This window comes from Chaetodon trifascialis, chromosome 3 (genome assembly GCF_039877785.1).
Source record: "Chaetodon trifascialis isolate fChaTrf1 chromosome 3, fChaTrf1.hap1, whole genome shotgun sequence".
Lineage (NCBI taxonomy): Eukaryota > Metazoa > Chordata > Actinopteri > Chaetodontiformes > Chaetodontidae > Chaetodon > Chaetodon trifascialis.
This window is the reverse complement of record NC_092058.1, coordinates 6,859,223-6,872,924: the sequence shown is the minus strand read 5'-3', so window position 1 is coordinate 6,872,924 and position 13,702 is coordinate 6,859,223. Positions and strand designations below refer to the sequence as shown.

General features: G+C 45.7%; 2 protein-coding genes across 4 annotated transcripts; both read right to left on the bottom strand.

The window, feature by feature from the left end:
• Window positions 1-1,035: 1,035 nt before the first annotated feature.
• kif17 (kinesin family member 17) lies at window positions 1,036-6,921 on the bottom strand. Its single transcript, XM_070959205.1, has 14 exons — window positions 6,691-6,921; window positions 6,015-6,161; window positions 5,745-5,846; window positions 5,290-5,479; window positions 4,355-4,807; window positions 4,087-4,181; window positions 3,783-3,984; window positions 3,502-3,605; window positions 3,285-3,385; window positions 2,561-2,789; window positions 1,948-2,224; window positions 1,784-1,842; window positions 1,579-1,702; window positions 1,036-1,234 (listed from the first exon to the last, which is right to left on the bottom strand). Exons 1-14 carry the CDS (start codon window positions 6,919-6,921, stop codon window positions 1,068-1,070), a joined length of 2,481 nt encoding a protein of 826 aa, XP_070815306.1. The 3' UTR covers window positions 1,036-1,067.
• Window positions 6,922-8,280: 1,359 nt separating this feature from the next.
• On the bottom strand, window positions 8,281-13,132 carry sh2d5 (SH2 domain containing 5). 3 transcript variants are annotated; one of them, XM_070959207.1, is made up of 10 exons: window positions 12,835-13,132; window positions 12,267-12,332; window positions 12,097-12,177; window positions 11,931-12,005; window positions 11,685-11,831; window positions 10,555-10,755; window positions 10,059-10,245; window positions 9,546-9,654; window positions 9,297-9,456; window positions 8,281-8,849 (listed from the first exon to the last, which is right to left on the bottom strand). In XM_070959207.1, exons 2-10 carry the CDS (start codon window positions 12,315-12,317, stop codon window positions 8,643-8,645), a joined length of 1,218 nt encoding a protein of 405 aa, XP_070815308.1. In that variant the 5' UTR covers window positions 12,318-12,332; window positions 12,835-13,132; the 3' UTR covers window positions 8,281-8,642. The 3 variants fall into 3 exon arrangements, with proteins under 3 accessions (XP_070815308.1, XP_070815310.1, XP_070815309.1); XM_070959209.1 differs by having other exon boundaries at window positions 9,546-9,651; window positions 12,835-13,131; XM_070959208.1 differs by lacking the exon at window positions 12,835-13,132 and having other exon boundaries at window positions 12,267-12,344.
• Between the last annotated feature and the right edge of the window lie 570 nt (window positions 13,133-13,702).

Below are 13,702 nucleotides of genomic sequence, written 5' to 3'. Positions count from 1 at the left end.
CCTCTGTAGTGTTATCTCTCAGTGAGGCAAGGGTCTCGCCTAATGGGCCAGTATCCGTGTCTAGTGTGTTTGTGCACGGGCAAATAAAGGGTGTCAAGTTTTGAAACTGACACGGCTCTCTGCCGGTCAAGTAATATTAAACAATGGAATCAGACCATAGCCAAAGTTAGAAATATGATACACAGACAGAAAAGTGAGCTGCAGAAAGGATTGAGTTCATCAGCAGAGACACGAATAAAAGACTACAGCGCTTGAGATGTTACTGGGTTGCAAACTAAACTGCATTTTGCATCTGTTGTAACTCCTATATCATCAAAATAAATCTATGCAACCTTTTGATATTGGGATCAAACTGAATTTTCAGGAGATTCTCAAGCAGAAGTTAAGGGTTCTCTCGTCTTTATTAGGCTCAAGTCACACCAAAATCCACCATGCTGACCCCAGAGGTCACATGTAACCTGAGATAATCGTCTACTACCTGTCAGCACTGCTGCCTTGACAACAGCCCCCCTGACCCACGTGAGTCATCTATTTTCTGTGACACTATGAACTGGTCTGACACATTGTTGACTGAGGTCTTGCTTCTTATTATAGTTCATAACTCTCTAAACAAGCCTAGTTTGAATGGCTTTTTAAAGTAAATGAAATTAGGCATAAAGTGGATGAATTGTTTTATTTGATGTACTCAGCTGCAATTGTAGAGTTTTAAGTGTTTGATAAGGAACAGGTTAAAAATCTGGTTTACAATCAGCAAAAACACATGAGAAGTTAAATATTATAGTAAGTGGACTTTGAGTGCTGAAATCACAAGGTTTTAGTTACAGTGCAACAACTGAAGGGTAGTTTCTTAAAGCAGGTAGCATTTTGTTCAAAGCATGATTTAAAACACATGACAGCTGGATACAAAAAGTGCCAACTGTACACATTTCTGGTTAGCTCTGGTTATCAAAAAATCCATATTTAATAATTTAGTATACATTGTCTGCGATCAATCACAGTCTATAAAATATTTTAAGTCCAAGACAGATAGCAAGACGTGTTGCAGTGTGCAGGGAATCCCAGTCTTTTCAAAGCCCGATGTGCGATTTGCTTTTTTTGCGCTTCACCTTACCGTTGGACACGGGCACATCCAACGACTCCAGGCGGAAGGGCCGCGAGCTGACAGGCGGGGTCATGGTAGAGCCGCTCACAGTGATGTGGGCTGTCCCGTTCGCCAGGGGAGGAGAGTGGATGGCTGCAGGAGGAGAGCGCCATCAGATGGGTAAAAGCAGCACAGGAGGGAAAAGGCCTACATTTAAACTGGTTTGGACCTGTTGTAGGCTTTAGTGCTTTCACGCTGAGAACTGAAATTGGGTCTTTTGGATAAACTATGTTTGACTCTGACTGAATCATTTTATTCTTCTAAAGAGCAGAAACACACAGAACGATAACAACCTGCAGATTTACCACAGTGAGCATGAAGAGACTTCATTCTGCAACAGAGCCAATTAGCTAACCATTAGCTATTATTTCGCATCTTAATCACCCTGCACTGTTCAGTCTCTGGTCAGTGGAGAAGTCTGCAGGTCCTGGTCTTACCGTGTCCCTTGGTGGCCTCACGTCCCAGCAGCTGGCTCGCTCTCTTTGACTTGAAGTAGCTGCTGGCGATGTTCTCGCTGTCACTGCGGTCCAGCATTTCCCTGTACCTGTCCTCCTCCACCTGCTAAACACACACAGGGGTAAGGCTGTGCGACAGTGTTTCAGTGTTTGTGAGCAGAAAATGATGCATGGACCATAAACACACCATGAACGGCTCTCCAGCATCAGCGGCTGAACCTCTGCGAGCTGAAAGTTTTGGAGCCACTGCTACGAAACAGAAAGAAAGCGAGATGATATTTAAGAAAATATTTCAGGAAAACAGACTTTACAGCTACATCATCTTTTACTGTGAGTCAGTTTTCTATATGCCCTCTTTACGCGGTGCACCTGAAGGCAGCGTTGTTTTCTGCACCATCACCTCCGGCAGCCTCCAGGTGGCGCTGTCCTCATCCCAGACAGCTTCTTTCTTCAGGCGGTCCAGGTTGCTGTAGTTGCAGTCACGGCGCACCAGCGGCACCATGCGCTCCAGCAGGCCGTGCAGTAACTGACCCTCCCTCTCCAGCCGCCGGATTGTCGCCAGGTAGTCGTTCCTCTCCACCTCGAACTCCAGCTGCAGGTCTCGGATCTCCAACTTAGCCGCTTTCAGCTGTCAGGACAGGTGGATGTGGCTTTACAGTTGAATGGCAGAGTGTATAATTCAGCACAGAAAGACACTCCACCTTCATTTAGCGCTAACCCTGCTAAATAAACACTAGTTCATGTGGTGTTTGTCCTGCACACCCTGAACCCAGATGTTGAATATGCAACATATTGAGGCTCTGATGTGGTAAATAAATCATTATCGTGTCAGCCATGAGGAGCAGCAACATGGAACATTTTCCACTGAAAATAAAAAAATCTGATTTTCAGAGGAGTCAAAACATTTTACAGTTTGAACATTGCTTCAAACCTACTGTGTGTCCGATAGAACCCGCTGACCCACCTTGCCCTGGACTTTGACCAGCATCTGGCTTTTGGCATGGACCTCCTCCTGGATGGAGTTGTAGACGTTCAGCAGCACATTTTCACTCTCCTCGCTGTTCTCCGACAGAGCGCGGATAAGATGGACTTTTCTCTGGTAGGCCAGGTTCTTCCTCTGCCGGTGTCTCTGCTGTAGCTCCTTGTTCCTGGCCTGCTCTCCTCCCACCACCTGCTGCTCCAGCTGCTGCAGTCTGTGGAGAACGAACGAAGGAACACGAATGCACCATGGAGATGGCAAACTATTTAAACTATATTACAAAAACAGGCACTTGAGCGACATGTTAGCTAATGTTTTTGTGATTATATCAAACACAACCTGCTATACTAATTAGGTCGTTATAAATAATTAAAATTAGGTCAAAATAAATAATGTATTAATATGTAAATATTTCTTTGTCAGCCTACTTGAATTCTTATTATAACTTATGGGCAGTACTGACATACAGTATAAATACTAGACAGTAATAGTTAAAATAAATAGCTTTGATTTCATTAATATGCCGTTATCAGATTATCAATTCTATGGGAACTTTTTAACACTGATACCAATGTATCTGCGATAAGCTGATATCGATCGATTTTTGACCACTATGACAGCGTGCTGCACATCCGTATGGTGAAGAAAAACTTGTATCATGGAGTTCAAGCAGTGCTGATGGTTGTTAGCGTGTACGATGTTCACAAACCTTTCCAGGACGTGCTGCTGGTCCAGAGGCTCTGCTGCAGTGATGTCAGGTGAGGCTATGGGACCATCTCTGACCAGGACTGCTGCACAGGGTATGGCAGGCTGGCTCACCCACATGAGGAAATAATACCCATTATGTTTCTAATGATCCTTCATGCCAGCAACTGTAACATGTTCAGAGTGATTAGTGGCTCATGGTGGAGGCCTGTGAAGGGTACCTCTGTCAGGGACGTGTCTCCTGCTGAACTGTGGGTCACGGGTTCAGTGCTGTGGTGGAGCTCTTCTCCAGTGAGCTGTGTCATACAGCTAGAGCTCACCGATGCTACGAGCAAGACAATCCAAAGCAGTGTCAGAGTACAAAGGGGAGGACACAATAACATGGACACCTGATAAACAACAACCTCACTAATGCTGAGTTTTGTTCAGACTTAGGAGTATTGATTCACTGGTGCTTTTTGACAGAATCATGAGCATCAGAATCATTTTCCAAACTCCTTACATGGCTCTTTGTTGTGGGCAGATGACTTTCCATCGTCGTTCTTTAGGACAGAGCTCCCCCTGCTGGTTCGAGCCTTCTCCAGATCAGACAGCTTGGATTCATAGGAGGAGCACAGGGCAGCAATGTCCTCCTGCAGCTTTGCTTTGGACTCCTGCTCTGCATTGTACTCAGCCTGTAACTTGGCCAGCCTCTGCTCGTACTCCTGTGGAGAGCGCAGAATACGGACCCATAAATCAGCTGGTTCTCACACAATGCATGTAGAGATGTGAAGTGATATATTGGTATGGGAACGGCCTGTAGTTGCCTCTTTAATCTTCTCCTTCTCTGCTTCTGTGGTGCTGGACTGTGGCCTTGAAGCAGCAGCAGGGGATGCTTCAAAAACCTGACCAGTCAGCAGAGCTGCACAATAAACAAAAAGCAGAACTTGTTTCTTTTCAGCAAGATAGGAAATAAAAAGCATTAAGAAGCGAATGCAAATGAAACATGTCTGAATTTAAAGAATTTTGCAATACGAAAGAAAAAGATGTCTCCTTGATATCAAAAGGCTGTCAGTCAAAAAATATCTCACTTACACGCAAGGTCAGCGGAGCCCAGCTGGCCTGAGACGAGCGCCCGCAACTTCTTGATCTCCTCCTGATACTCTCGGAGCAGAGCATCCTTGGGGTCCTCATTGATTCGGGGCCTGTTCTGGATGCTCTTGGCCCGGTTGGCGTAGCGCAGCGTGCTCAGGCTTTCCTCATAATTGTTGTCCGCGGGGGAAAGACAGGCGATCATCAAGGTGCGTGTGTTTCCTCCCAGAGAGTCCTGCAGCAGTCGGGTCAGCTTGGAATCCCGGTAGGGGATGTATCTGGAGCGTCCGTCCACCAGGGCGGAGATGACGTTCCCCAGGGCTGAGAGGGAGAGGTTGATCTTGGTGGCCTCGCGGAGTCGCTCACCAGTGGCGCCGGTTTTAGACTGACGCTCGCTTCCCGCCAGGTCAACGAGGTTGAGTTTCCCCGCTCGCAGATGGTCCTGGCCAGCCGCATCTGAGAGCGTGAGGTGACGAGGCAACGAGGAGCAAACACAACGTTAAAGTATGCATCTAAGCAGACAAATCCAACTTGAAACACTAAAATTGTTAAAGAAAATAGCTGTTGGTGCTGAGTGATTAGATGATGATGATCTCTCTGTAAAGCAGTCTGGTTAAGATGTGTTGACTTTGATTGAGGTCCATGAATAAAAAGACTTGACTATTATCATATGTTATTTAGCTGCATTGTTTTCTAAAAACAATAAAATAAAAACGCAATCATTTACAAACAAAACTGACAACAGTTTTACAAAGTGTTCCTGAGCCCATGCAGTAACATCCTTTATCCAATCATGTGTTCACAAAGCGGTGAACCTCGCTCCATCCTTGCTCCCAATCATGACACTATCACCTGTTACCAATGAACCTGTTTACCTGTAGAATGTTCCAGACAGGTGTTTTTGGAGCACACATGGTATTGTGTGTGTGTGTTTTCACCTGTGCTGCAGATCTCCAGATGGATGGTGAAGATGGAGTGTGAGCGGGAGGAGTCTTTGTTCATCAGTGTGTAGCCCACTGCCCGGTTCCTCCAGCCGTGCTCTATGATTCTCTCGCACTCCCCCACACTGTGCACAGTGTGCATGGAGAGGTCCCGCACATACACCCCACGCTCCGGATGCTCTTTCAGCTACGCATTCATCAGCCACACGCACACACACACAAAAAAAACAGCATCATCCAAATGTGTCGCCTCGTTCAAACCTTGACCTTTGAGGAATCGTTATTATTGTGCTTTTAGGTCACCATGGCAACTTGTACAGTATTTTGCACCAAACATACGCGCCGTGGTCCCTGTCAGAGGACAGCCTGAGGAACAGGTTTCATAACGATTGTCCCTCCGGAGTCTAACGTTACACCGAGCAGCCTGATTTGTTTATTGAAACATGTCTTACCTCCAATCTCTGCTTGGTGTCACTTCCCAGCAGGTCTCGGATTTCTTCATTGTAAATCTCCAAGTAGGAGGCTCTCACCAGGAACTTTGTGTTTTCTGCACACTAGCTTGCACACAAAAACAAAATTATTCTCTCTGAGCGCACAAGAGTTTAGACGAGGCTGCACAGCGGCCGAAGCAAACATGCATGTTGCTGAATTAGAGCTTCACGCTGATTTCAAGCACTTTAAGATGGACATGCTCCACAGGTAACAACAGTTGCTCAACCTACCTGAATACTCTCAAAGATGTGCTCAAAGGCTCGCGGAATGACCCCCCTTTGGGCCGCAGGCTCGGACACTCCCTGCATGGTGAAAGACTTCCCGCTTCCAGTTTGTCCATAAGCAAAAATTGTGCCATTGTATCCCTCAGTGACACCCTGCAAGAGGAAGAAACATGGCATGAGTCAGGAGGCTTTTTTTTTTTTTTTTTTTTTAAAGACCGGCAGCCTGCTGACCTTTGTAAGTGACTGACAGGAGGCTGTTAAGTTAATAATGAGGTCTGGAGTCACTAGCAATAAGATATAGCCTGCTGTTGTTGGACGGGGGGTGTCCAGTGACCCAGCATGGGATCTCCACAGTCTTTTTTCTGTGTTTACACTGAAAGCAAAAGACCAAAAGACAAACACTCAACTAAAAAAAAGCAATAAAATGGGGCAAATATTACTTAAAATATGCATAATTGTCTGCCAACAGAACAGGAAAATAAGTAAAATATCTAGTAGAGTTTTGAAATTCTACTTTCAAGCATCAAATTACTCAGAGCCAGTCACAAAATATTTTCTTAAGCAGCATGAAACAAGTGAAAAGCTCTAACATAAAAACTTCCTGTAAGAAGCTACAATGTCAGACAAAAACCAAACATATATTGCCTTGGTTGACAAATCAAAATGGGCTCCAGGCGCTCACCTCCACCAGAGGATAGGCGATCTCATTGTACATCTGCTCGGTCGTTTGATCGATGAAGTAGGTCCCGTCGAAGGTGAACTGTTTGGGGGGCTCGTCCGCCGCTCCGGGCTTCTCTATGAAGCACTGGCAGCGGTGCAGGTCCATGGACAGCACCATCTTAGAGCAGAGAGCCTTCTCCCTGTCGTTCAGGGGCCTGGACCGGACCACCACCTTCACAGCCTCGGAGCCCATGTTTCAACCTCCACTCCGCCGCAGCTGGCTTGTGCAGTGGATAATACTTAAAGTAGAAATGCTCAGTTTCCGCTTTATCAACGCATGTCTGCACAGCCGTTGCAGCATTAGCTAACCTGGAAAATCACCTGACATGGCAGCTAACGGCTAACTGACAGCTCACACCCTGCTGGAAGTCCACTGAGAAATGTTGAGGACATCACACTGCAGGTGATACTCAAAGAAAAAAAAGAAAAATCAAGTTGAGTTGGTGGAAACCTTTCCAAAGACGGTGATAGTTCCGGTCTGGTGTCCTCTCAGGTCTCCTGCCATTCTGCGGCTCACCCCGCGGCGTTTCCAGGTTGCTTAGCAACCATAAACAACCGTCAAAAGCCTACTTAATGATTTTTAATGTATTTATCAAATTGCCAGTTTATTAGGTGCATCTAGCTAAAACTAAAGCAGTCTAATTCAACAGTCCTGCAGTAACTCCTGCCTTCATGCAGGTTAGAATTAAGTTTTTGTTGAAACTGTTTAAAGAAGTCGATTCAACTGCGCGGTTATTTCGAGGCTGCATTTGTGGTGCAGTAGAGATGTATGGCGTTATGATGACAGGTGTTTTCGACTGCATGAGTTTTAGCTTGGTGTACCTAATAAACTGGCAACTGAGTGAATATCAGTTCAGAAATCTCTTGCAACCACATGTGGAGTTTAGCCCTGAGATTTAGAAACTGTACAATGTCAGCTGCCTTATTAGCATCAAAGTAGCATCTTTGCTAAATGAGCAGCAGAGCTGCAGGTGATGCTGTGCCACACAGTCACACATGAAGGAAAATAAAGCTTTTCCAGGTGAGGGTTGAAAGCAGAACACCTGTCATTTAATCTCAAACAGGGGTGAACAATATGAAAACTGTTTGTTGGCCTAATGTGAAAAAGATGGTACAAAAAGTGCTGAAATTTGAAATTACTGAATTCTAACACAGCGTCTAAACTGGAAAACAATATCACAGACGATCAGTTATAATGACCCAAATCCCAGGGCAGACCAAATATCACACCACTGTCACAGTCCATGTGTAAGGTATATATTAACTGCACATTACCTGTTAAAATGACCAGAAAAACAAACACAACAAAGAGTTAGTCTGACAGCACACAAACGCTGAGGATACAACACATTAATACACACTGAAGGGTCAAAATATAAGAAATATTCAGTGTCACGGTCGTGTTTTCTACCAGGACACATCATCATGTATATCATGACTGCTTACATATCCTCCAGGTCTAATGTCTAAACACACTAAGAGTAACATTTAGGAAAGATTAAAATGCAATGGAACAAAATTTGATCACATATTTGTGCGACATCGGACCAGGAGCAATGATCTGCATGATCAATGCCAGTTTCAGGTTGTTCGTTTCACGTCTTAAAATCACTAATAAACTCCACGGATGCTTCACAGGCACAAATAAAAAATATGTTTAAAAAATTACATTGAAAAACATAAAAGCAGCAAGCACAAAACATTAAACCTTTGACATAGAAGTACCCTTTGATGAAAGGACTCGTAGAATATTAAGTGCCAACACTGTTAATAGGTGCATTGTGTTATACTGAAACGTTCCCAAAACACCAAATGTCATTTAAAAGTAAGAGATTATATTTGTGCAAAAGAAAAAAAACCCAAAGGTGTCACTTATTTTGAAGGTTGGCAGTCCGTTGTTCCAGTGTCCAGGGTTTACACCCATTCCTTCCTGTGGGTACTTTTCATCTTGGCCTTGGTCAGGCTCTTGCGAGGCTTTACAGCCTGCTGTTTGCTGGCGTTCTCCTCCCACTCGTAGCAGTGGTTTACCCGGGCACAGCTCAGCACACACGGCAGCTCATCCTGGACGTCCGTGAAGTGTTCGATCAGCTCTGCTATGGAACTGAACTCAGTCTTGTATTTCTGCCACAGAGATGAAGAAACAGAGCAAACGGATGCAAAATCAAAACCCAGGGTAGACAGAATGATTAGCTTGGCAATTCATTTTTAATCAAATCCAACAACTTATTCTTACTTTCAGTGGAGTTTTGAACTTTTGGCTCAGTAAAAAAGTCCAAATATCTCCAATATTTTGGTATGAAAACTGAAAATCTAAGGATATGTTTCCTCTTCCACACTCATAGGGGTGCTGCATGGCCAAATGGTATCGACATCATAGCAGCTGAACTAAGGTGTGACCGTGGAAATGAATGTCATTCATTAAGCAACAAGTGGCAAAGAGCAATAACTCAAACATAATTCTATATCTTATGATTTCTTTTCGCTACAGATTTCGGTAAATACTAGCCTGGAAGACAAAATCGCTGATAATTCTGTATAAGATTCAGTCTGCCTCAACAGAACAGTTACCTCCAGCAGCAATTTCCCTTTCCAAGTGTTTTCTATGAGGTGGGTGACCAGACCAGAGGGGAAGCGAATGATGAGAGAGCCACATTTGGGTTTTTTAGGATGTGGGCACAGGAGGTACGAACCCATAACGTCGTCTGCAAGCAGGGAATAGCTGCTGTCACTGAAACGCAGAAGAAAAACCACCGACACACTCAAGGCAAAGAACAGGCAGCGCCAGCGAGATGTGCTCAATGCATGAGTGGCACTCACGTTGCGATACCAGCCCAGCACCACACTGCTTGAGCCAGTGCTTCTTCGGTTTCGGCCAAGCTTGGAGCGCGGGATCTCCTCGCCGGCGTCTTGTCTTGGTCCTTTCCTGCTTCATGCATAAGAAGAGAAATCATTGTGAGTTTGGAGATGTTTACGCTACAAGGAGTCCAACAGTGGAGAAGAGGTGGACAGCATCTGAATGTTACCCCAACTCAGTGAAGGAAATGTGAAGTAGTGATAAAATAAGCCATAAAACCAAAGCTCGTGTTTCAGTGCTTTAAAGCTAATTGTAAAATGAACATCAGTGAGAGAGGCTCAACAGTGAGGAGCTTGTGTGACCCATGTGAGACAAAAACCATTATCCATCACTTCATGAAGCCGTCCAAACGACAGAAACTACCTACAGACACCCCGACAGACAGTGAGTGACTGCCCATCACCCAACACTGAGGGATTTGCTTTACCTAATCAACTCTCTGACCCTTGACAGCGCTCTGTGAACGCTTGGCCCACCTTGTGACTCGCTGAGTCGCTCCTGAACGTTTCGCTGTTTGAGCGGCGTGAACGTGAAGGAGCGGTAAGCCCCCGAGCGCAGCACTTTAGTGCGGATGGCTTTCTTGCGCACCAGGGAGGGCGAGGAGGTGGGGAAGACCTCATCCTGGCTGCTCTGCGGGTCTTCGGAAGACTTTTGGTTCTTCTTCTGTGGATGTGGGAAAAAGAAAATGCTTGAGTACGGGTAGTTTACGTGTATACGCTCGGATGGTCAACTGCAGGAAGTTCAGTCTTGCTTTGGTTTGTCCTCTTCAACCTCATGGACCGTTTGGCACATGCGTCAGTAACCACAGTCACTTAGAAGCTGCTAAAGGGGACTTTGCAAAGTAGAAGGGAAACACTGGGGTTGAAGACACTAAAACATATCGTAAACAGCTCCGCTTGTTGGCGCTGGTGAGAGTTTGCGTGCTTGTGAATCGATTGGGCATCACATAGAAGAAGACATTCAAGTGCAAACCTTAGTCCCCGGCAAAAACCCTTGAAAAGGGGCTCTTCTGAAGGACACCAGGGCACTGACACTGAGAGGGAAGCCATGGTTGAGCAGGGAGGGGTTGCGACGAGGCAGCGCCCCAGCAGAGACGTCCTGGGCCTCCTCTGGGTGCTTCTCTATGTAAGACAGCTGGAAGCAGCGGCAAAGCAGCAGGTTCAGGAACTGTGCCTGCAGGACAGAGAGTGGACACAGAGAACCCAACAGTCACATCCTCATGATACGATCAATCTGAGAGGCAGCATCGAACATTTTAGGGTGTTATTTGATAAAGCTAATTCTTTGCAAAGTGACACGGGAGCCTTGTTGGACAGGTCTGTGGCACAGTTTAAAGCAGGGCGGGGGAATGTCCACACTCCGGGCCACATGTGGCCTGTGAGGCAACTCAGAAATACAGAAGATTTTCTCTGGACAGCTCGAAAACATGCTAAACTGGGTGAGCCGCAAGGACAAATGCAAGGACAAAGTTCTTCAGGAGAGTTTGGGTGCCCAACACTTTCACAAGACCACATCCTGACAGAGACAGTTCCATGGTGAGCGAGCTGACAGCCGAGATGCTGAAACCTCATTGAGAAGGAGAATTTATGGAGGAACACCATGTTTCTGCTGCAGAGCTGCCAGCAACGGTTCTCTTTGGTGACATCCAACAGCAAACTCAGCCACTGCTTCTGCCTCTGCCTGTAATTACTGAGATGGTGAAGTATATTATTTACCAGCATGTCTTACGAGGGTTTCTCTCTCATGTTAATAGCAGGTTTTTGCGATAGTGACACTGAAGTTCTTAGGACTGTGTGTACAGGCTGAGCTCAGTAAACATCCACCTCGTGTTGTGTTGTACTAATCAGGGTGGGACAACTTAACCTGGTGATTGAGAACACCTGTGTGGCTGATCTGGGCCTGTAAAAGCTACAAAACTGTGACAATTTCTGTTTTTATTTAAGATGTATGGCCCTATCGATTATTCACCATCTCAGCGCCCTTTGATGCATCACAAATACACTTTTTATAGGAACGTAATGTGGAAAAAAAAGGAGATATTTTCTAGCTTTATAGATTTCCTTTATGGTAATCAGAGAACAGCCACACGGGCCCTTTCGTACCGCTCTGGCGTGCCGAGCTTGGAAGACATGGCAGTACAGCTGGGCGTCAGTGCTGCCCGGGTTGTGGGAGACGAAGGCAAACTGGGCATCGATGGGCCGGGCGGTGGACAGGGAGACTCTCCGCAGAGCGTGGGCCATCAGGAGCGTCTGCAGACAGAGACAGGAACCAGTGATCCCAGTTATGCTTCCAGGTTAAAACACACTCAGAGCAAGCTATGAGCATAATGTCCTCACTGAGACTCTTACCGTTTCATCCTCATCGTACACCTTCACACCTTTGATGGAGAATTTTATGGACACAGGCCTCCTCCTTCTGCACTTCTGATGAAGACAATCAACATATTAGGTCTCGTATTCTCCATGAAACAGAAATGAGGGCGTTTTTAGCAACGTCAGAAGGCTGAGGACTTACTTTGAGGGACTTCAGCTGAGTGTGCAGCTGCTCTATCTGGTCATCCAAACAGCGGTCGTCCACAGGAAATGAGCCCACATACTTTAAAGCAAAGACATTTTTAGACAAAGAAACTCAGCAAAACTCATTAAAAAGACACCAGTGGAATAAAATGCCATGTGTAGAGTTACCTCTGCTGATCGTGTCACTGTTCGATCTTCTCTGACTGGTGCCTCACCCATGCTGCTGGTTTCTCTCTGGAAAAGCAGACAAAATCATCTTAGACCCAAAAGCAAATTGAATACACTTAAAAAAACAAAACAAATAATAATAAAAAACATGGACACATTTAGGAAACTAAGCTGAACAATCACAAAAAGCAGTGCTAAAAGGGGTGTAGGAAAACAAACTCTGGTCTGTGGACAGGACGTCCACAGGGACGTGTTTGAGGACCATTAAATGTCATTCTGATAAGAGCTTTTGGAGAATCTGCGCCTGGTTGATGTTTTGCAGGTCGTTGCGCCTTTTAACGCATTTTTCAGCGCGGTGAACGCGTCAAAGTCCAATCCACGGGAAGGTTTTTCTTTCCCGAGCCGTGGACAAAAACGCAACACGAGTGACTGAAAACAAAACTACGAGCGTCGGTGGATCAAACTTTTGACCAGTTTCCGCCGCTCGCAGACCAGCAGGACGCCGGAGCGCGTCCGTCGGACTCCGCTCACAGGTCCTGACGAGGCTCTGAAAATCACTCAAACTCACTTTTCAGAGTCGGGGAAGCCTCCAAGCCACAGCCGCCACCTCCTCCGCCCTGTCTGCGTCTTCCTCACACGCCGTAATTGACGCCGAGGTCCTCCTCACCTTTACCTGCTGTCGCTCTGTGGTCCAGGTGTGCCGCTGCTGGCCCGAGGCGGGGCTGGAGGGGAGCAAACCCGGGGAGGAGGAGGAAGAGGAGGAGGAGTAAATGAGCGCTTCTCCCCCTCAGACATGGAAGCAGGCGGAAGATAAAGCGTTGAATCACTTCTCCCTCCCCCGCCGCTGTCTCTATCCACACTTTTTTTTTTCCAGCTGCGCACATTCCTGGACATTGCTCAATCCATCCTGATGACGTCACACGCCCGGTGGTGGGAAAGTGCGTCCGGATCCTCGACTTAAGTAAAAGTACCAAAGCAACAATGTCAAAGTACAGGAGTACTATCAACAAAAATACGAGAAATGTCGCCTGTGGCTGCATTTTACTGCTGCAGCTCTCTGAGGTGAAGTTGCTTCATCTAACTTCTCTCAAAACAGTGATTTTTTTTTTTTTGTACACAAAACAGTGATTTTTTTTTTTGTACACATAACTGATTTTTTTTTTTTTTTTTTAACTTTTCTATACTGTATCCATGTACAGGGCATAAGTAAAAATACTGTCCGATTAATAAAAGTGTCCAAATCTCCACAAATTCAAGCATTGCAGTTCAAAATCAAACAGTGCAGCGACACACACGCTCTTTTTTGTTTCCAGGTAAGACATCCGCTCATTTTTCATTAGTGTTAATCAAAACATTCAGGAAGCGAAACAGTCACATCAGGTGAATCAATTCAGTGGTTCGGGTTGTCATCTGGAAACTCTGCTGCTTCTCCCTGA